Source organism: Bos taurus, chromosome 22 (assembly GCF_002263795.3).
Source record: "Bos taurus isolate L1 Dominette 01449 registration number 42190680 breed Hereford chromosome 22, ARS-UCD2.0, whole genome shotgun sequence".
NCBI classification, from domain to species: domain Eukaryota; kingdom Metazoa; phylum Chordata; class Mammalia; order Artiodactyla; family Bovidae; genus Bos; species Bos taurus.
Window position 1 is genome coordinate 16683939 of NC_037349.1, and position 21951 is coordinate 16705889.

General features: G+C 46.5%; 1 protein-coding gene across 3 annotated transcripts in view; it reads right to left on the reverse strand.

The window, feature by feature from the left end:
- Nucleotides 1–21581, reverse strand: part of IRAK2 (interleukin 1 receptor associated kinase 2) — a 56013-nt gene extending 34432 nt beyond the window's left edge. For 2 of the 3 annotated variants that reach the window (NM_001075696.2, XM_059879630.1), the window contains 2 exon segments: nt 11718–11900; nt 21447–21581. In NM_001075696.2, coding sequence (NP_001069164.1) covers nt 11718–11900; nt 21447–21540 — 277 coding nt within the window. In that variant the 5' untranslated portion in view covers nt 21541–21581. 3 annotated transcript variants of the gene reach the window in all.
- Nucleotides 21582–21951: the final 370 nt, after the last annotated feature.

A 21951-nucleotide genomic window follows, 5' to 3' on the forward strand; every position in this document is an offset into this window, starting at 1 on the left:
AAAGCCTAGTGCCACTTATGTTCTGAAGCTTCCCTGTTTATGAGACAATCAGACAGGACAATGTCTACGCCTGTTTTTCAGAGGGGAAAGTGAGACTTGATGCCCTCTGGTGATGTCCCCCAGCAGGGTTAAGATCAAGCAGACCTGCATCCCTTCCCTGCCCATTGCTTACTCGCTGTGTGGCTTTGGGTGACTTACTTAATCCCTGCGTCTCAGTTTCCTCATCCATGAAATGAAAATAGCAAGATCTGTGAGGTAATATACTTGCCCAGCACATCAGGTGCTAAATACAAGTTATAACTAGCACTCAGGTAACATGACTCCTGGCTGGGATGTGGTGGGAGTGGGCAGGGGGGCTCTTGGTCCAGTGCAGTGCCACCACCAGGGGCAAGTCTCCTGGGGTCCTAGGACCTGAGTCCTTCCCACACTTTGTTGTTCCCTAGTGGTAGGAAAGGAGCGGGTGTTGGGGAAATCTCCAGGAGAATACACACACCAGGCCTGTCTGGTCCTTGCAACTGCTCAGCCTCTTTGGGAGAGAAAGGGTTTGTTCTCTTCCATTTCACTTTAGGAATCTGGACAACAGACAGAAACTCCCCACCCAGCAAGAGCCCAGCTCCAGGAAGGAAATGACTTTGGCTGAGCCACCAAACAAAAGTTAGAAACTGTGAAGGTTGCTCAACTAAGAAAAGACCGTGTGAAAATTGGGAAACTTGAAAGAACAAACTCCCAGGAAGATGACAGCAGCAGATGGAAAGAAGAAACCTGCTTCACCTCCCTTGGAGTCCCTTCAGGTTCCAGAAGCTTCCTGCTCTCCTATTCAGCTGACACCTGGAACCTCAGAGGCCCCTGTTCCCCACCATGGCCAGAGCAGTGGGGATACTCCCTCCCAAACCTTCCCTTCACTCCTGATGAAAGCAGACCTGACCACGGCCAAGCATCACTCCTTTCCACCACCAGGCCTTTGCACATGCTGTTCCCTCTGCCTGCAAATGCCTGTGTGGTTGGCCAACCCGTCCTTTGAGTGGAGACTCAAGTTTCAGTTCCTCAGGGAAGCTTCCCCAGATGAAATCAAAACTTCCCCTCTCCCACCCTCCTACCTACCTACCTACATTTCTCCTTTGAGCACTCCTGCTGCGGCTGGGTACCCATCTCTATGCCAGCATCCTGTTCATATCCAGCTCTCAACTAAACTGCAAACTCCTTCAGGTCGGAGATCTAGTCTGTGTTTTCACTGCTGTGTCCTCGGCACCTAGCACATGGTGGGCACTTGATAACATGCCTCAGTTCACTGCTGACTCTCTTCTCCAGATTCTGTGTATCTAACTCCCTATGAGGAAGAACAAGGGAGAGTTTCACCTCACAGGTCAGGCATAGCTGGTTTCATGCCTTCATGCTCAGAGCTAGAGCCATCAGACCACTGCTGTTGGCGGGTTCAGCTCCCGTGCCCACCTTAGTGGCATTTCATCAGCTCCGAAGCTCAGCTGCAATGACAACCAACCTACCTCTGGCGGGAAGCCACAGCTCTGATACTTTGGCCTCTGCCTTGATTCCAGCTCCTGAGACCCCCAGATGCCAGCACACAGCCCTCTCCCTAAGCCTGGTGGTCAGGAAAAGTCCCCATCAGGAGAAGGATGCTCAGGTTTTAAGCCCCAGGGTGATGATTGAACCTAGGTCCCAGGGTCAGACTCTTCTGATGCTGGCCTGACCATGTGAATGCCGCCCCTGATGCCCCAGGTTCTCCATTATGAGGCCCCCCTGGGATGCCCAACAACTGCACCGTGGCCACCATTTACTAGAGCAGTGACTCCCACAGTGTACTGATTCCGTGGGAATATTAATAAGTATCAAATGAAAAGAGGGCTCCCATAGTCAAATGTAAATGGAAAATACTGGCCTAAATAGGTTCCTTTGCTACAGAACTTATCAGAGCCTTAAAACATTGGTGTGTATCTTAGGGGGCACTGATAAAGCATACAGATTGCCCAAGTTTATTTTTTCATGAACCCTTTGTTTGTAGGAGGTAACTTGCTGGAGCACACGGGCACGTGATTTGGGAAATGCTACTCTAAGCCATGAGTCACCCTGGGGATATCCTATGCATACGGTACTTTCCCCATCACAAAAAGACATTTTTCAATGCAATACAAAGGCCCCATTCCTCTTCCTATCTTGACTCAGAGACTGGGGCTTCACTTAAGACCCTGCTCTTCCCTGTGGGCTCTCACTTAAGACCCTGCTCTTCCCTGTGGGCTCAGAAGAGCCTGGATGTGAAGACATCCATGGAAAGTCACTTTATGTCTGGTCTCTGCCAGAAGTCAGGAGGTGAAAGCGGAGAGGGGAGAGTAATAAAGGGCAAGGTAAAGTCACTTCATCTCACAAAGTGAACCATCAAGAGGTACTGCCTAGGCATTTCCCTGGTGGTCCAGTGGTTAAGAAGATTTGATTCCTGGTAAGGGAGCTAAAATCCCTCTTGGCCAAAAAACCAAAACAGAAAACAGAAAATAAGTTGTAACAAATTCAATGAAGACTTTAAAAATGGTCCACATCAAAAGATATCTTGAAAAAAAAGGGGGGGGGGACACTGTCTAGAGCTGATGGAAAATTCATTAAATATGTAATGATATTCGTTAAAAGTTAGAACAACAACCTACAGACTATAGAGGAACTAAAAATCCATCTACAGATTACAGAGGATATAAATGTATTGCTGTAAATGTATTTGGAGGAACGGGGAGAAGAGGTGTGTATGTGGCCGGCCAAAATCTTGGCCTTCTCTGCCCACCAAAGTTAAATAAAAAATACGGAGACAGAGTTTGGAGGAAATAGAAAGATGGTTTTTATTCTCAGCCAGTAGACAGGGGAACATAGTAGGCTCACGCCCCCAGAACTGCGTCCCTCCTCCATGAGGAGTCTAGGGACTTCTATAAGGCAAGGGCTTGCAGTCATGAGATGGTGATGAGGAACAAAGGTGATAGGATCTTGATTTCTTCCTCTCGAGTTGTTTCAAAGACAGTCATAAACTGGCACTGGTAATCCAATAATTGAGTCTGATAGTTGGGGGGCTCTGCGGCCCTCTTTTTGATGTGTAACTACAAGGGGAAGGGTGTTGAAAGGGTAAACACCAGATAGGGGATGTATTTAGCATAGAGTCAAAGAAGAAAATGTGCACTGTAGCTCCTGCAGAGTTAAGGGGCACAAAAGCAAACTTAGTTACTGACATGCAAAATTAAGATCAGTAGACCTTGGAAGAAAAGTTATGACTAACCTAGATAGCATATTGAAAAGCAGACACATTACTTTGCCAACAAAGGTCCGTCTAGTCAAGGCTATGGTTTTTCCAGTGGTCATATATGAATGTGAGAGTTGGACTGTGAAGAGAGCTGAGCACCAAAGAATTGATGCTTTTGAACTGTGGTGTTGGAGAAGACTCTTGAGAGTCCCTTGGACTGCAAGGAGATCCAACCAGTCCATTCTGAAGGAGATCAGCCCTGGGATTTCTTTGGAAGGAATGATGCTGAAGCTTAAACTCCAGTACTTTGGCCAACTCATGGGAAGAGTTGACTCATTGTTGGAAAAGACTCTGATGCTGGGAGGGGTTGGGGGCAGGAGGAGAAGGGGACGACAGAGGATGAGATGGCTGGATGGCATCACTGACTCGATGGACGTGAGTCTGAGTGAACTCCGGGAGTTGGTGATGGACAGGGAGGCCTGGCATGCTGCAATTCATGGGGTTGCAAAGAGTCAGACACGACTGAGTGACTGAACTGAACTGAACTGAGACTAAAAAAAACAAGGAATGCTCAGGCCTGCTCGCTGATTTTTATCTTTATCTTCTTTGTTCCCAGAAAAGGGAAAAAGAAAAACTCATACCTCTTTTTTCCTTTTTACTGCAACATGTAGAGCCAAATTCTCTTCTAGGAAGTTAATGGATAATATTTAAATTGATATATATGAAAAGAACAGGATAAGCACATTATTTAGAGATAGTGCAAATGTGGTGGGAATATCCATTCCCCTTGTCTTCCTACATTCTAGTTTTAGCTACATTCTAGAATGTCGGGATGTTTTGACATGTAGGAATGAGTTCCTACATTCTAGTTTTAGAAGTTTTAGCTAGACAGACAGCTGCCTGGATAAAAACTACATTTTTAAGCTACATTCAGACTTCCCTTGCAGCTAATTATGGTCATGTGACTAGGTTCTAGTTAATAGAACTTAATGAAGAAATGGGAATACCAGCCTACCTGACCTGCCTCTTGAGAAATCTGTATGCAGTTCAGGAAGAAACAGTTTGAACTAGACATGGAACAACAGACTGGTTCCAAATAGAAAAAGGAGTACGTCAAGGCTATATATCGTCACCCTGCTTATTTAACTTACATGCAGAGTACATCATGAGAAATGCTGGGTTGGATGAAGCACAAGCTGGAATCAAGATTGCCGGGAGAAATATCAATAACCTCAGATATGCAGATGACACCACCCTTATGGCAGAAAGTGAAGAAGAACTAAAGAGCCTCTTGATGAAAGTGGAAGAGGAGAGTGAAAAAGTTGGCTTAAAACTCAGCATTCAGAAAACGAAGATCATGGCATCCGGTCCCATCACTTCATGGCAAATAGATGGGGAAACAGTGGAAACAGTGGCAGACTTTATTTTTGGGGCTCCAAAATCACTGCAGATGATGACTGCAGCCATGAAATTAAAAGACACTCCTTGGAAGGAAAGTTACGACCAACCTAGACAGCATATTAAAAAGCAAAGACACTACTTTGCCAACAAAGGTTTGTTTAGTCAAGGCTATGGTTTTTCCAGTAGTCATGTATGGATGTGAAAGTTGGACTATAAAGAAAATTGAGGGCCGAAGAATTGATGCTTTTGAACTGTGGTGTTGGAGAAGACTCTTGAGAGGCCCTTGGACAGCAAGGAGATCCAACCAGTCCATCCTAAAGGAAATCAGTCCTGAGTGTTCACTGGAAGGACTGATGCTGAAGCTGAAACTCCAATACTTTCACCACCTGATGCGAATGTTAGGTAGGTAGAATAGGGAAAAGGAGTCCAAAATGGCGGTGGCTAGAAGACAAAGAAGGGAAAAGCCCGCGAAAATAGAACAAGAGAAGGTCCGAGGACCAGAGCGAGGACCTCAGGTACAACAAACACTCCTGGCTGGCCCAATTTACATAGGACAGGCCCAGGGAGAGATAAACATATAAGAGGAGCCAAAGCTAGGTCTCTCTCTCTCCCCACCACGCTGGGGCGCTCTTCTCCTCGTGTCTTTGGATCGATGTGCCTTCACGCTTCGAAGATGGATTTTCCTGTTATCTTCTAAATAAAATAGAGCTGTAACACTGAGCTGTAACACTGATTTGTCTAAGAGCTATAACATGGTCCATTTGAGACCTGAAAGCTATAACACGGTCTATCCAAGACCTGAGAGCTGTGACACGCTGAGGGGGCTTTAATGTCTGTCACTCCAAGTCTTTGTTGTGATGAGACAAAGAACCGAGGAACATACACTCGAGTGGCACGAAGAACTGACTCACTGGAAAAGACCCTGATGCTCGGAAAGATTGAAGGTGGGAGGAGAAGGGGATGACAGAGGATGAGGTAGCTGGGTGGCGTCACCGACGCCATGGACATGAGTTTGGGTGAACTCCGGGATGGACAGGGAGGCCTGGCGTGCTGCAGTTCATGGGGTCACAAAGAGTCGGACACAACTGAGCGACTGAACTGAACTGAACTGAATGAAGTGATAAAAGTACCTCTTTCAGCTTAAACCCTTAGAAGGAAAGAAAAGTCCCCACCCCTTTCTGCTGCCTGGAATATGGAAAAGAGAAGAGGAGCTGAAGAGAGTATCTCAAACCACAAGCTGGAAACCACATGTTCAGGATAGCAGGATAAGGTAGAAAAAAACCTTGAATCCCTGACACTGTGGATCCACCCTATCAGCCTTTTTGCCAACACACACACTACTAATGGAGAGAAATCTTCTTTTAGTTTAACTCGTTGTTATTTTGGCCTTTCTTATAGGAGCCAGGGTTTCGCTGGTACCTCATCTGGTAAATTATCCGCCTACAATGTAGGAGCCCTGGGTTCAATCCCTGGGTTGGGAAGATCCCCTGGAGGAGGGCATGGCAACTCACTCCAGCATTCTTGCCTGAAGAATCCCCATGGACAGAGGAGCCTGGCGGGCTACAGGCCATAAGGTCTCAAAGAGTCGGAAACGACTGAATGGCTAAGCACAAAACATAGGAGTCAGATCAATATAATAATGTTAGAGGTGGCAAGGACCCAGGTATGGCAGGCTGGAAAGCTGATTACTCTCCTCATACCAAAGCAAAACTGTCACCTGTGATCCTCGGAAGGCAGTCCATGTGCTAAGCAATCCCGTAACTCTAAATGGAGAAGCTGAAAATGTTCTGAGGGTTGGTGTATGTGGCTTCTTTTTCAAGAGACCTCCAACAAAGGCAGAAGAACTCCTGTGGAGCCAGACCATGTTAAAGCGGAGATGAAAATGATGATGCAGCCTGCAGTAGAAAATCCAAGTTGACCAAGAACCACGTCCCCTGTCAGGGGTCCCAAAGGGAAAGTCCCAGCAGGAGGTGACAGCATGGCCCCAACCTTTCTAATTCACACTTCTCAGTCCACCACTGATCTAATTCTCAGTCCACCACTATCTGCCAGACACAGAGCCCAGAAGCAAGAGTCCAAAGAAGAACACTTCCATCCCATCCAAGTTATTGTTTCAGGTGGCCTCAGGGGAGGCTCCAGGTATGCACCTTAAATTAGGAGGAAGTGGGGGGGTGGGCAAGGTGCAGGCTGAATACATAGGCCACTAAATAAAAGAGCAAACCTTTCAGGGCTAAGAAGTAAGCTATCTAGGCTGGATCATTAGCTGTGGTTATCACATACACAACTGATTAGAAGCCAAGAGACCAGAAATTTCTAGCATTTTGAGGGAAATGTATTGCCAAAGAAACCACAAGCCTGGTGTGACAAAAGCTGGCCATTATTTGACCCCACAGCTTCTCTGAGGCCCCCAAACCACTTCTCCCCAGCAGAAAGAGCGCTATAAAAGCCATGTAGCCCCCTATAAGGGCAGCCTTATCAGAAGTTCCCACTTCTGATGAGACCACAGAGAACAGGAAGCAGGGAAGCTCCACCAATACCTACCCCACCCCTCAAAACAGGGTCAGAAATCAGAGAACCAGGTGCTGGAACAGCAGTTCTTAACTTTATCTACACTGGCAATTGAGGTAAGGCCCAAGAACCTGAATTTCTAACAAGTTCCCAGGGGAAGCTAAGCCTTAGAAGTCTAAGGAATACACTTTAAGAATCACTGGTCAACTAAAAGAACAAGGGGCTGCCAGATGGACCAAGCAAAGGACTCACTCCCCTTGCCGAAAGAGACTCCCTTGGGGAAAGGGTGAGCATGTTGTGTTTGTGGGAAAAAGGATACATACAGATATTAGGGTGGCCCAAAGCAAAGGGCCAAAGGAAGACAGCTGTCCCTCCAACATGTATCCCCTCATCTTCTAGAGTAATAGACACTTAAGTTGTGCACACAGGCTCCCAGCTACAGATCCCATTTCCCAGCTTCCCTTGCAACTACATGTGATCATGTGATCAACCCTGGCCAATGGTCTGTGAAGGGAGGTTACACTGCAATTCCCAGGGGATCGTGCCTTTCTTGTTGGCTGGAAGGCATGTGTGGAGGCACAGTCTTGTTTAAGTCTTATTTAAATCACTGTAGTCTGCCCTTAGTAACAGCAATAAACCTGGGACACTAATATAGGAAACTACCAAGAAACAGCTAAAGGAGTAAAAAAGGTTGACCCTGGCAAGCAGATTTGCCAGAAAAAGCAATGGTAAGGCTTCTGTACTAGTTTATTCTAATTCTTATAACATTTAATGTCTGACAATTGAATATTAATGGTCTTGGCAATTAAGGCTGAGAAAATATCAAGGAACAGAGACCCACACACTCAGCTCTTTGAAGGACATGATTTCAAGAGACAGGACACACGTGTGGCCCTCCGTGAACCCCACACTCAGCCTTTTGGTTCAGGTACAACCTTTGGAAGGTCTCTGCTAAATACAAATATATTACCTAGAGTCTTAAGTCTCTGAGGCTTTATATGTGGGACTTTTGGTGTCTGGTTCTCAAGTTCTGTTTTAGTCAAACCTAGTCTTAAAGTTATCTGAAAAGTGGTGGGCAGAAGTTAGGTTCTCAAACTGCTATGGGCAGCTGAGCAAGCTCATAAACAATCTTCAGCAAGTGTTAGGTAGTTAGAATAGAAAACAGGAGTCCAAAATGGCGGTGGCTAAAAGACAAGGAAGGGAAAAGCCCGCAAAAATAGAACAAAGGAAGGTCCGAGGACTGGTGTGAAGACCTCAGGAAGAACAAACAGCACTCCTGGCTAAGCCCAATTTGCATAGGGCAGGCCCAGGGGGAGGAAAAAACATAAAAGGAGGAGCCAAAGCGAGCTCTTTCTCTCTCTCTCCCCCGGGAGCTGGTGCGCTTCTCCACTCTCTTCTCTTCGTGTCTTTGGGTTGGCATGCCCTCACACTTCGGGGATGGATCCTCCTGCTATCTTCTAAATGAAATAGAGCTGTAACACTGATTTGTCTAAGAGCTATAATACGGTTTGTCCAAGACCCGAGAGCTGTGACGCGCCGAGGGCTTTAATGTCCATCGCTCCAAATCTTTGTTGTGACGAGACAGAACCGAGGAGAATACACTAGCCTGACACAAAGTAAATGCAAAGCAAGGTTTAACTAATGCTACCATTAGGGCTTCCCAGGTGGCACAGGGGTAAAGAATCCACCTGCCAATGCAAGAGATGCGGGTTCAATCCCTGGGTCAAGAAGATTCCCTGGAGAAGGAAATGACAACCCACTCCAGTATTCTTGCCTTGGAAATCCCACAGACAGAGGAGCCTGGTGGGCTACAGTCCATGGGATGGCACAGAGGCCCACAGGACGCATGGACTAAACAAAAGCAATGTTACAATTAGGGAAGGGAAAACTGATCTAATTGGCTGGAATAACAGAAATTTAATATGCCTCACTCATGCCTTTTGTATTCAATTTCAAAAAGTGACCAAGATTTACGGCACCTTTTTTTTTTTAATTAAAAAAAAAAACAAACCACAGAAAAACAAAACCCAAAAAACCCCCAAGATACGGAAAGGGGAAGTGTATTGCCTGAGGACTGAAAGCAATAGTGAAAACACAACCGAAATCCCAAAACAAATGTCTCTTCCTCAGGCAATTTTAATCAGAGCCAAGGAGGACTGGGGAACAGAGGCAGACTCTCACAGTCCTGAGAGGTTACAGGCGGTTGGAACAGGAAAGCAGGGAACTGAGTAAAGTTCTAGGAAGAAAGGCTGACAGATAACTATTACTGTTTCCTGGAAGACCAAACACTGCGTGCAGTGAAGTTCCCATGAGAAAAGCTAAGAATGAGGACTCTGATCCAGACGCGCCTGGGTGTGACCAGACCTGTGCCCTTGGGGAAGGCTCTGAGCCATTCCTGACCTCAGTGTCCTCTTAGTGGGAGAAGGGGCTCCTTAGAGCACCCACCTCGAGGGGGTTCTGGGAGGAACCAAGCTCAGTGCCTGGCACCTCAAAAGTGCCTAGTCAGTGTCAGCTTCAGATGGTCACACTGCAATGAGTGTGTTTCTCTGAATCTGGCATTAAGCTGTGTGTTGACCTCAAATTGTTAAGAATATGTTCAAGATTAGTCAACAGTCAGTTTCTGACGTCAATGGCAAACTGGTGTGTCCAACAAGAGATGTGTCTCAATTCCTCAATTTCCCTAGGCCTCCAGACACCCCTGCAGCATCCCAGTACCCTAAACAGGTGTCCTCTCCAAAGTGGCCTGAGCCGAGGTCCCTCCATTCTGGCTGACCTGACCCAACAACAGCTTTCCTGCTCCACTCTGCAGTCCCCGTTCTCCACAACTCTCTCTTTTTCCCCCTCTCTTTCTCTTTAGCATCCTTGGACAGGCACAAATTTCCTCACCTCTTTTTGATCCCATTTAGAGTTTATCACTAATTCTATCAAAACATGAAAAATGTTTGAAAGCACATCTACTCAACTCAGAGTGTACCACATGTCAGGTTCTGGGGCTGCAGACAAGCCAAAGAGGGATCTGCAAGCAGTTACACAGGACAGGTGTTAGTCACACCAACCACTGTGTGTCTCCACCTATAGGCCACCCTGATAGCTCCTGATTTATCTCTGAGGATGGAAGGCTCTAAGCCCCTCCTCCTCCTCCTGGAAGCCCTCCCTGATTCCAGAAGGCAGGTGCTGAACTGAGGTCTGTTGGTTCAGTCAGGTTATTCCCAGCTCAGGGCCCACAGGTCTCCCACAGGCCGGTGGGGCTCTGAATGCCCCGCTGTCTACCTCTCACACCAGCTTTCTGCTAGTTCCTTCAACACCCCTGGGCCTTCACACAGGCTGTTCCCTCTCCCCTGGGTTCTCTTACTCCAACTCCTCTCACAGGTGCCTTCTTTTCACTCCTCCAACTTCACCTCCTCAGATGGGCCTTTCATGACCACCATGTTCTAGAAGGCTCCCCTACTCAGTCACTCCCTCCCTTTATTTTTACTTGTTTTCCTGTCTGCCGTCTCCCCATCACTATGCTCTCCATGAGAACAGAGGACCTGTTGCTTTCCCACCTGTATTCCAGGACCTCGGACAGCACCAGGCACTGGGCAGGGGCTCAGTAAATTCCTGTGAGGCCTGGCACACTGCCCCACACTGAAAGGGTCTCTTTGGGAACATGGGGCTGGGGGGTCCAGTGTAGATTATCAGCGCCCCCCCCCATCCCCCTGCCTCTGCTGAACACTGGCTGAACACCAGGCCCTTGACATATTCTATTTTTTCAGTTTCACTGACACCCTTCAAGGTAAGGGGGTTATTATTTATTACCTGTTAATATAGTCCCACCATGGCCATATCTGTAGGGGGCCAGTTTGTAACACTGGTACTGAACTCATCAAAACTTAAAATATACAAACTTTCAACGCAGCCATTCCAATGTTGGGAAAATCATCCCACAACTAGATTCACATGTGTGCAAATGCGGTGTGTGTCCCAACACTGTATACAATAGGCAACTGCTAGAAGCAGCCTGAACACCCATCAATAAATCGCCATACAGTATGTCATAGGAATACAATGTCACTGCTGACAAAAGATCTCAATATGAAACAGCCTGGAAGATCAACTGCCAGGTGAAAACAAAGGGGCCGTCTGAGTGCATGGTCTTCTCTCTGCCATTTGTATTAAAAGCATTGCAGATACATATAAACATTTGCCTAGAAAATTTCTGGGAAAACAGACAAGAAATTGTAACTAGTGGTTACTTCTTGGGATGCCAAATTGGGAAACAGGATGAGGATATAAATAATTTTTACTGCCGACTTTCTTGAATTGTTATGTTATAGCTATTTTTAAACTTCTATTTATTTTTGCAACAGAGAACCAACATTTAAAAGATGACATTTAAAAGAGACTGACAATCAAAAAATCAATAAAATAAAATCTCTCTCCAACTCCTGCTTCCCTGGCTGCACCATTCCTCTCCCTGGGGGTGACCACTGTTATTAATTTCTTACTTGGGTGGTAAGAAATGTCTTTAAGATCAGGAAAGCTTTTAAGGCCAGAAAGCGCAGTTCCTGCTGGCTGTGAGGGGACTGTGGGGACTCACAGTTGAGGATGATCTGGGCGGCGCGGTAGAGCTCCAGGTGGCACAGGAGGTCCAACAGCTGCTGGACGGTGGCCTGCCGCATGCCCCACCACCACAGTAGCTCTCGTGTGATGCTCACACCCTGGGCCCGCTCCATGGACTTGATCTTCCGCAGCTGGGTCAGGTCTGTGATCACGTAGGAGGCTGGAAGGTGAGCACGAAAAAATACTTAAGAGTCAGAAGGGCAGTCCCTCCACCAGAGGGACCCCATGCTGGCCCGGCTCTGTCCATCACAAAGCCACCTGCCCCTCACTCTACCTGAAATTCCACCATGAGTTGGGCTCCACCGGCAGCCCAAGTCATTCAACACCACCAGGACCAGCATGCTCACACTTGAATGTAAATGTCACCCTGGGTGGCCATGCAAGACTTAGGAGAAAAACCACTGGACAAGAGGGTCAGGGGTCTTGAGCTTTAGCTGCTTATTTGCTATGGGCAAGACACTTGCCCAGGGGGATGGGAGCCTCGGTTTCCTCAAGTGTAACAGAAGGTGAAAGAACTTTGTCTGTCTTCCCTTCCAAAAAGAAGCCCCATGTAGGCACTGTTAGAGCCTCAGGACAGAGAAGAAGGCCCGGCACAGAGTGGGGGCAGGGCCAGGACCAAAGTGAGGCCGTGGAGGCAGCCAGGGGGCAAACGTTAAGGAAGTGCTCACTCTCGGGGCTGGTCCTGCCCCTGAAGCAGCTGGAGAGTAGATGCCACCTATAGTTTTGCCCTGGGTATCTCATTCTCGTCACCTCTAAGTCCCAGCCCTGGCAGGGAGAACTGAATGAATCAATCAATGAATCCACAGCCCGCCATCCTCAAAAAACTGTTACAAGGAGCAAGAGAGCCATGGATCTAAAAAGCACTCTGCCAACTCTGAAGCAGTGTACAATGTACAGGGGGCTACTGTCTACAATGGGCTTCCCTGGTGGCTCAGCAGTAAAAAATTCACCTGCAATGCAGGAGATGCAGAAGACTTGGGTTAGATCCCTGACTTGGGAAGAGCCCCTGGAGGAGGGCTTGCCAACCAACTCCAGTACTCTTGCCTGGGAAATCCTATGCACAGAGGAGCCTGGCAGGCCGGAAAGAGATGGACATGACTGAAGTCAAGTGGGCCTTAGAAAGCATCACTACAAACAAAGCTAGTGGAGGTGATGAAATTCCAGTTGAGCTATTTCAAATCCTGAAAGATGATGCTGTGAAACTGCTGCATTCAATATGCCAGCAAATTTGGAAAACTCAACAGTGGCCACAGGACTGGAAAAGGTCAGTTTTTATTCCAATCCCAAAGAAAGGCAATGTCAAAGAATGCTCAAACTACCGCACAATTGCAGTCATCTCACATGCTAGTAAAGTAATGCTCAAAATTCTCCAAGCCAGGCTTCAGCAATACGTGAACCGTGAACTTTGAGATGTTCAAGCTGGTTTTAGAAAAGGCCGAGGAACCAGAGATCAAATTGCCAACATCCGCTGGATCATGGAAAAAGCAAGAGAGTTCCAGAAAAACATCTATTTCTGCTTTATTGACTATGCCAAAGCCCTTGACTGTGTGGATCACAATAAACTGTGGAAAATTCCTAAAGAGATGGGAATACCAGACCACCTGACCTGCCTCTTGAGAAACCTGTATGCAGGTCAGGAAGCAACAGTTAGAACTGGACATGGAACAACAGACTGGTTCCAAATAGGAAAAGGAGTACATCAAGGCTGTATATTGTCACCCTGCTTATTTAACTTATATGCAGAGTACATCATGAGAAATGCTGGGCTGGAAGAAACACAAGCTGGAATCAAGATTGCCGGGAGAAATATCAATAACCTCAATATGCAGATGACACCACCCTTATGGCAGAAAGTGAAGAGGAACTAAAAAGCCTCTTGATGAGGGTGAAGGAGGAGAGTGAAAAAGTTGGCTTAAAACTCAACATTCAGAAAACGAAGATCATGGCATCCGGTCCCATCACTTCATGGGAAATAAATGGGGAAACAGTGTCAGACTTTATTTTTTGGGGCTCCAAAATCACGGCAGATGGTGACTGCAGCCATGAAATTAAAAGACACTTACTCCTTGGAAGAAAAGTTATCACCAACCTAGATAGCATACTGAAAAGCAGAGACATTACTTTGCCAACAAAGGTCCGTCTAGTCAAGGCTATGGTTTTTCCTGTGGTCATGTATGGATGTGAGAGTTGAACTGTGAAGAAGTCTGAGCACCGAAGAATTGATGCTTTTGAACTGTGGTGTTGGAGAAGACTCTTGAGAGTCCCTTGGACTGCAAGGAGATCCAACCAGTCCATTCTGAAGGAGATCAGCCCTGGGATTTTTTTGGAAGGAATGATGCTAAAGCTGAAATTGCAGTACTTTGGCCACCTCATGCGAAGAGTTGACTCACTGGAAAAAACTCTAATGCTGGGAGGGATTGGGGGCAGGAGGAGAAGGGGACGACAGAGGATGAGATGGCTGGATGGCATCACTGACTCAATGGACTTGAGTCTGGGTGAACTCCGGGAGTTGGTGATGGACAGGGAGGCCTGGCGTGCTGCGATTCATGGGGTCGCAAAGAGTCGGACACGACTGAGCAAATAAACTGAACTGAACTGAAGCAATGGAGCATGCACGCGCTGTCTACAATACTAAAACTAATGCCTTCCTTCTTTTCATTTTTATTATAAAGTTAATGGTTGTTTGCTAAAGAAAACTTGGAAAACACAGGGGCAAAAAAGCTAATAAATGACACAGCATCCCACTAGGATACTTTCCACTTCTAAGACTCTCCCCCAAAACATACAGGTGTGCCTCTGGATGCAGTTGTTGCAGACTGTAAGACAGAATGTGTATCTAGACCTTATTTACTAACATTATACTGTAAGCATTTTTCAAGTTGGTTACAAGCTCTTCATATTTAGCATTCTTGAGTGGTCACATAGTATTCTGCTGAGTTTCCTGAAATGAGGCAGGCATTTATTTATTTATTTTTAAACTAGGACACAAACAATCAGACTTCAGTTTCAGGATTTCAGAAACCTATGTGAAACATCAAGTCATACATTCATTCAACAAAATATTATTGCGCTCCAGGCCTATGACAAGTTCCAGAGATACAGTGGTGAGTCAACCCGAAGTCCACAGAGCTTTTCTGTTTGAAAATATACAAACATTAAGTGAACTGAGTGGGGAAGAGCAAGACAAGAGCCCAGGATCACAGAACAATGGAGTTCGAATGCCAGGCTGCAGTCTGAACCTGATCCTAAGAGCCACAGACACCAGGACACCATGAAACACCTCAGAGCCGGGGAGGGACATGATCTTATTGGACAGTCCCTGTTCCTCTGGAGGAATGGGGAAGGTTGTGACAGCCTCCCACAGAGAGAAAGCCTCTGGGAGAACTGCCCAGTTAGAGATGGAAAGTTCTTGAGTTGCAACCTTAGTCACTGGAAACCCCAGACCAGATTTCTGGTCCGTGGGATGTGATGTCAGCAGGGTCAGGGGCTGCTTCCAGTGGCAGAGACAAAAGAGTGGAGGGAAGAGGAAGGAACCCCTTCTTCCCAGCCCTCCATGCACACAAGGTCTGTCCACAGGTTCACCTCCCACTCTCTGGAGGCAGCATGATGTCATGGGAGGAACAGAAGCCACCCCCAGGGCTCCATTGCGGCAGCCCTCACTTCTGTGGGCTGCACTTTCCTCACAGGCAACGTGGGAGGAAGAGGAATTAAACCCGGAGTTGCCCTGCAGTGTGGACACTGTAGCTCTGTGAAAGTGACATCTCTCACAGCACTAACCTGTCAGCATTTAACAAGACCCTGAAATCAGGGTTAAGACAAGATACAGATCTTAGTGGGATGAGTCACTGCCGAGTGCCCTGCTGAGTCCTTGGCTCTTTGCCCAACACTCACAACCTGGTCATCACATGTGGAACATTCAGAAACTGGGAGAAAATCAAAGCCCCCATGATCACCCCACTTGGAAGACCCCAAGGAAAGCACTGGTTATACTCTTGTAGACTCTTCTATCAGAAATAAAAATACATGCTTATGTCAGCAGGATGGATGTTACAATCACAGGCTTAGGGACCAGACTTCGGATTCTTTTTTTTTTTTTTTAATATTTATTTGGCTGCACCAGATCTTAGTTGCGGCTCTCCGGATCTTTAATTGTGGCATGTGGGATATAGTTTCCTGACCAGGGTTCAAACCCAGGTCCCTTACATTGGGAGTGCAGAGTCTTAATCACTGGACCACCAAGTCCCTAGACCTTGGATTCTGAGGCCTGGGTTCAGATCTTCTCTCTGCTACTTATTTGCAGTGTGCTTAGCGAAGGCGCCTCCTCACCTCTCCCTGTGCCCCAGTTTCCTCATTTTCAAATGAGGAAAACAATGCCACCTGCTTCAGCGGTTGTTGCAAGGATTAGATTAGTTATACATATAGGATAACATACCTGAGATATAAATGCTCGCTGTAATTGTTAAGCCATCTATACTCTATGAAAACCTGCTTTCATCCCCGAAGGTTAACACTACGTGATGACCATCCCTTCTGGTCTGGGATCCTGAGTCCTGCAGGACTCAGGGAAAAACCTTGCCCATCTGCAACGCTCTCTGGAGCAGAGAGGGAACAGTCTCCTGAAATGATCCGCCCTTGTATGAAGTGCTCCTTGTCTGGACTAACCAGACTCCTTTCTGGTTGTGGGAAAGGGAGAGTGTCTTGTCCCCTAAGACTCTCAGCAACTCATCCCCATTTTACAGATGAGGAAACTAAAGGCTCAGAGAGAGGCAGTCACTTGCCTGAAGTCACACAGCTGGGCAGGGACAAAGCAGGGCTGTACACGAAGACTGGTGCATGCATGAGAGAGGAGGAACAGGAGCCATCTAACAAAGGAATCCCTGCCCCAGGACCCCTCGAAATGCAGCAGGAATGAGTCAAACAGTAAGAAGCCTGTTTTCCCCCAAGGGGAAACATCAATGCAGTCACAATCATAGGGAAACAAACAGGAGGCAAACATGTTATCTGCCAAAATTGTCAAATCCAAAGAGTTTGCATATTTGTGACTGTATGATTTTTGCATCACTTGATGGATTTTTCCACCTCCATTCCCCAGTATCACAATCTCCCCTAAGGGATGATCGCTTCTAAAATGACTGGCATTATCTGTAATAGTAAAACGCTAGAATGCCATTAAAGAAAAAAAAAGAATCAATTGTGGAATTTGCAGTAAGGTCTTTCAATCTCAACAACAAAAAAGAGACTTGCAGAAGCCAAGACTCTTTAGGGCTGGAAGGACAATCACGATTACTTGTGCTGAACAGAAAATCATGAAGCGCTGCCTTGGCAAGGAGCTGTCACCTGGGGGGCATGGCTGGCTCCCAGCCCAGTGACCTCTGACTCAGCACAGACAGCTGGCTGAGCACGGGGCTCCAGGCCATCCTACGTCCTCACCATTCCCACATCCTTCAGCCCATCATTCACTCAAGTGGTACTGAGTGTGCACTGGCCGGGCACTGCCCCAGGCACCGAGAATACAGAAGCAAACCAGACAGGTGATGTTCCTGCCCTAATGGTGCTTACATTATCTGGGGACAGACGAACATAGACAAATAAGGAACAAGGTCATAGCGTGTTAAGAGAGATGAAGAAAATAAAACATGGAGATGAGATTAAAAAAAGAAAGAAAGGGGGACAGGGTCAGCTTCTCAAACAAGGTGGCATATGAATTGAGAACTGAAAGACTATGCCCCCCACAGATGTCAGTGGCCTAAACCCCAAAGTCTGTGGATATGGCACCTTACATGACAAAAGGGACTTTGCAGATGGCATTAAGTTAAGGGCTTTGAGATAAGATTATCCTGGATTATCTGAGTGAGCCCGAGGATCCTTATACACGGGCGGCAGGAGTGTCTGATTCAGGGAAAACTACAGAAGCAGAGGTAGAGACAGCTGGGGACGCTACCCTGGTCTCTTTGACAGTGGAAGAGGGGCCACAGGTCAAGGGATGCAGGCAGCCTCTAGAAGCCCAAAAAACAAGGAAATAGATTCTCCTCTAGCCTCTGCAAGGACAGCTGTCCTGCTAGGCCTTCTGACCTCCAGAACTGCAACACAATAAAGGCTGTTTTAAAACCATTAAATTGCGGTAATTGGTTACAGCAGCAAAAGAAGTCTAAAAGAGACTAGAAAACCAGCCCTGGGGAAGATGGGGAAAGAATGTCCCAGACAGAGGGAACAGCCAGTACTAAGGCCCTGAGTCTGGACCAAGGAGGCTAGCATAGCTGGAGCAGGGTGAGCAAGAGCTGGGTGTGGGAGGAGAGTCACACAAAAGTCAGTGCAGCTCACACTGTGCCAGAGCGGGCGGGCCTGGTGAGGAAAGTGGATTATAACCTAAATCACAATGGGAAGCCTCTGAGGACCTTGAGCAATTCTGGTGTCTCCAGAGTCTGAGGGGTCAGAGGTATTCTCCACCGAGGATGTACAAATGCACATGAAGAGACACCCAATATCATTAGTCATTATGGAAATGCAAACCAAACCACAGCAAAAAATCACTTCATACCTCCTCGAAGGGCTCCTCAGATGGCCAGAAACTCAGAAAGACGGAGAGTAACAAGTGCATGGATGGAGGGGGCCATGGAGAAATTGGGACCCTCATACAGAGCTGGTGGGAATGTAAAATGGTAAATGCATTTCCAAAAACTGTGTAACACTTCCTCAAAGTGTTAAACATAGTTACGCTGTGACTCAGTAATTCCATGCCTAGGTACCTACTCAAGGGAAATGAAAACATACAGCCACACAAAGACGGACACAAATGTACACAGAAGGATTATTCATAACAGTCAAGCAGTGGAAAGAACCCCAAATGTCAGATGAATAAATAAAATGAAGTACCTCCATACAATGGAATATTATTCAGTAATAAATAAAAAGAAATTAAGCACTGATACACACTAAAATATGGATGAACTGTGGAAAGGTGCTAAAGTTGCAAGGGAGCACATGTTTTATGATTTATTCCATTTATATGAAATGTCCAAAATAGGCAATGCCTAAAGCTGGCAGGAAACAGGAGATGTGTTTGCGGGGTTGGGAGAGACGGTCGAGGGGTATAGGGTTTCCTTCTGGGGTAATCGAAATGTTCTAAGATTGATATGGAAATGGATATACAACTTTGCATATACTAGATGCCATTGGATTGTACACTTTAAATGTGTGAACTGCATGGTAGGTGAATTATACCTCAATGAAGCTGTGCTGTGTTGTTGGTTTTTTTTTAATCGTCATATATGGAGAACAGACTTGTTGCCAAGAGGCAGGGGCATGGGGGAAGGATGGATTGCGAGTTTAGGATTAGCAGATGCAAAATGTTATATATTGAATGGATAAACAACAAGGTCCTACTTTATAGCACAGAGAACTATATCCTATATCCTGTAATAAACCACAATGGAAAAGAATTTTTTTAAAATATATAAATATATATAACTGAATCAGTTTGCTGTACAGCAGAAGTTACAACACTGTAAATCAACTATAATTCAATTTAAAAAATTTTTAGTTTATAAAGAAGAGGAAGAACTTCACAGGAGTGCCTTCTAAATTAGTATCCTAGAAACAGAAGTTGTTCTGGTCTCATAACTGAGGCCCACACGGAAAAACTAGAGACAGTCTCTTACATAAAGTGTTTTTCCACAACCCACAAAACAGTCAAAAGCAGTGAAATCACAGATCATCTGAGCAAAGGGTCACAGTGCAGTCTAGAAAATCAGATGATGACAGACATTCTCAGAGATGCCCTGATGTGTTACCAAGGTACTGCTTCTGCAGGGAGGAAAGGGGAGGCTGAGGACCAGGGAGGGGAAAGACACAACTTTCCAGGGGCCTGATTTGTTCATTTAACCTAGCACATCTGCTATTTTTTTCCACTAAACAGTTAATAAAAATACACACTGAAATAAAAATTGAAGTCTGTGCTGCTAAAGAATACTGCTTGGCAAGGAGAAATTGTGATACAGTGTAAGTGAAAAAAGTAGGCTAGTAGAATGTACAAAATTATGATTTTTGGAAAATGTATATTCATAAATAAATATGCTTAGGGAAAAAAAACTAGAAGGTATGACACCTAGCACTCTGCTGGAACATGGTTAGAAGCCAATTCATGTTACCGGCTGCTGCTGTTATTATTATTATTAGCACCCAAATGATAGGATGGTATCACTGAGCGGCAGAGTTTGAGCTAATCTTTGCTTCCTTCAGTATTTTGCAATAAGCATGTATTATTTTTGTGACTGGTTCAAAGCAGGATTTCTGAACCTCAGCACTACTGACACTTTAGGCTGGATAGTTCTTTGAGGAGGGGGCTGTTTTGTGTGTTGTACGACAATTAGCAACATCCTTGGCTTCCCTGGATGGCTCAGATGGTAAAGAATCTGCCTGCAATGCAGAAGGCCTGGGTTCGATCCCTGGGTTGGGAAGATCCCCTAGAGAAGGAAATGGCAACCCACTCCAGTATTCTTGCTGGGAGAATTCCATGGACAGAGAAGCCTGGCTGCAGTCCATGGTGTTGCGAAGAGTCAAACACGACTGAGCTACCGACACACTTGGCACCTACTCACTATATCCCCCAAGCTGCGACAACCAAAAATGTCTCCAGACATTAGAAATGTTCCCTAAAGGGGTCAAAATTGCCCCTGGTTGAGAACCACTAGGTTAAAGTATATATTATTTCCTCAAACTGAATAGATAACAACATGCATGCTCATTGTATTATTATTCTTTCCACCATACATAAATATTACATTCTTTGTTCAAATGGTATATATCATAATCTCAGTTTTTTAAAATACAGATATTACCTTTCAAATAAAGTGGCACCAGTTGCACGGTTTAAAAAAAAAAAAAAAAAAACAACTAAGAATGGTCATTGTTAATACTTCCTTAATTCTTACAAGAAACTCTGATACGCAGGTGTCAAGACCTTTTTATACAATTTTCATTCCTCACAACCACCTCCAGTTTACAGATTAAGAAACTGAGACTCAGATTAAGGTTAAGCAACTTGCCCAAAGTCACCAGTTGGATGTGGCGGAGCCTGGAGTACAGACCTCTGTTTGGGCGCCTGAGGACCACATGCTCAGCATGCCCCAAAATGCCAAGCCCTCAGTCAATCACCAGGCGCAAACAAAGAAAATAGAACAAGGAGTTAAGGATGTCCTGGCGGAGCCAGACGCCAGGGTTTAGGAACCGCCACTTAGGAACCGCGTTGCACAAGTGACTCTTATAAGTGGCTGCCCTCACAAGTGAGTCTACCTCTAAATCCTTTTCCTGGTCTGTAAGACGGGGTAAGAGAAATATGCACTTTACAAGTTGTTATGGAAATTAAATGAGATAATCCGTGTCAGGTTCTTGCGTCAGGGCCGGGCACACAGTAAGCACCAGTCATTGCTGACAGCAATAATTTTCAGCTTTACCGTAAACAGCGAAGTGCAGCCAGTCATTACTTAGCGACAGACTGAGTAACAGCAGAAATCGTCCGAGATCACCTCACACCTTCTAGATCACCAACAGAGAAGGGGCAGCCCCTGCCCGAGGACACACAAGGAGGCCCGAGGATACACAGGGAGGCCCGGGCCCAGGAAAGCAGCAGAGAGAGCCCTTGACATCAAGGACCACGGTAGACAGGTTGGGGAGGGGGCTTAGTGGGGTCGCAGAAAGGACCACTCACCGAACTGCATCCAGTCCCACTCGCTCAGCGTGTCCATGTTGCGGCACAGGTCGTCCAGCACCCAGGAGGGCAGCTGGTAGATGTAGCAGGACATGGCCAGGCTCTGAGGGCTGGCGGGCAGGCGGCCTGACAACTGAGTCCGACGCAGGCAGGACTCCGCTTCTGTACCCGCGGGCTCGTGGGTCCACCCACCGCGGGCCGCCGGGAAGTGGGCGGGGCCGGCCCTGTGTGCGACTGCCCCCTGGCGGACACTGGGGGCGCGACGCCTCCCGGCCGGCTTGACCAGTGGCTGAAAAACCAAGTCGGTCAGAGCCCGGAGGAAAAACAGGCCCAGAGGAGAGAGGAAACACCTTTAAGACCACAGGGAAATTCAGTGTTGATCCCAAGAGACCTTCTGACTCCACCTCCAGGGCTTTAGCCCCTCAGCCACATTCGACTCATTCAAGAGATAGTCTATTAATAACCTGCTATAAGTTGGGCACTATTCTAGGGGTTGGAGATGCAA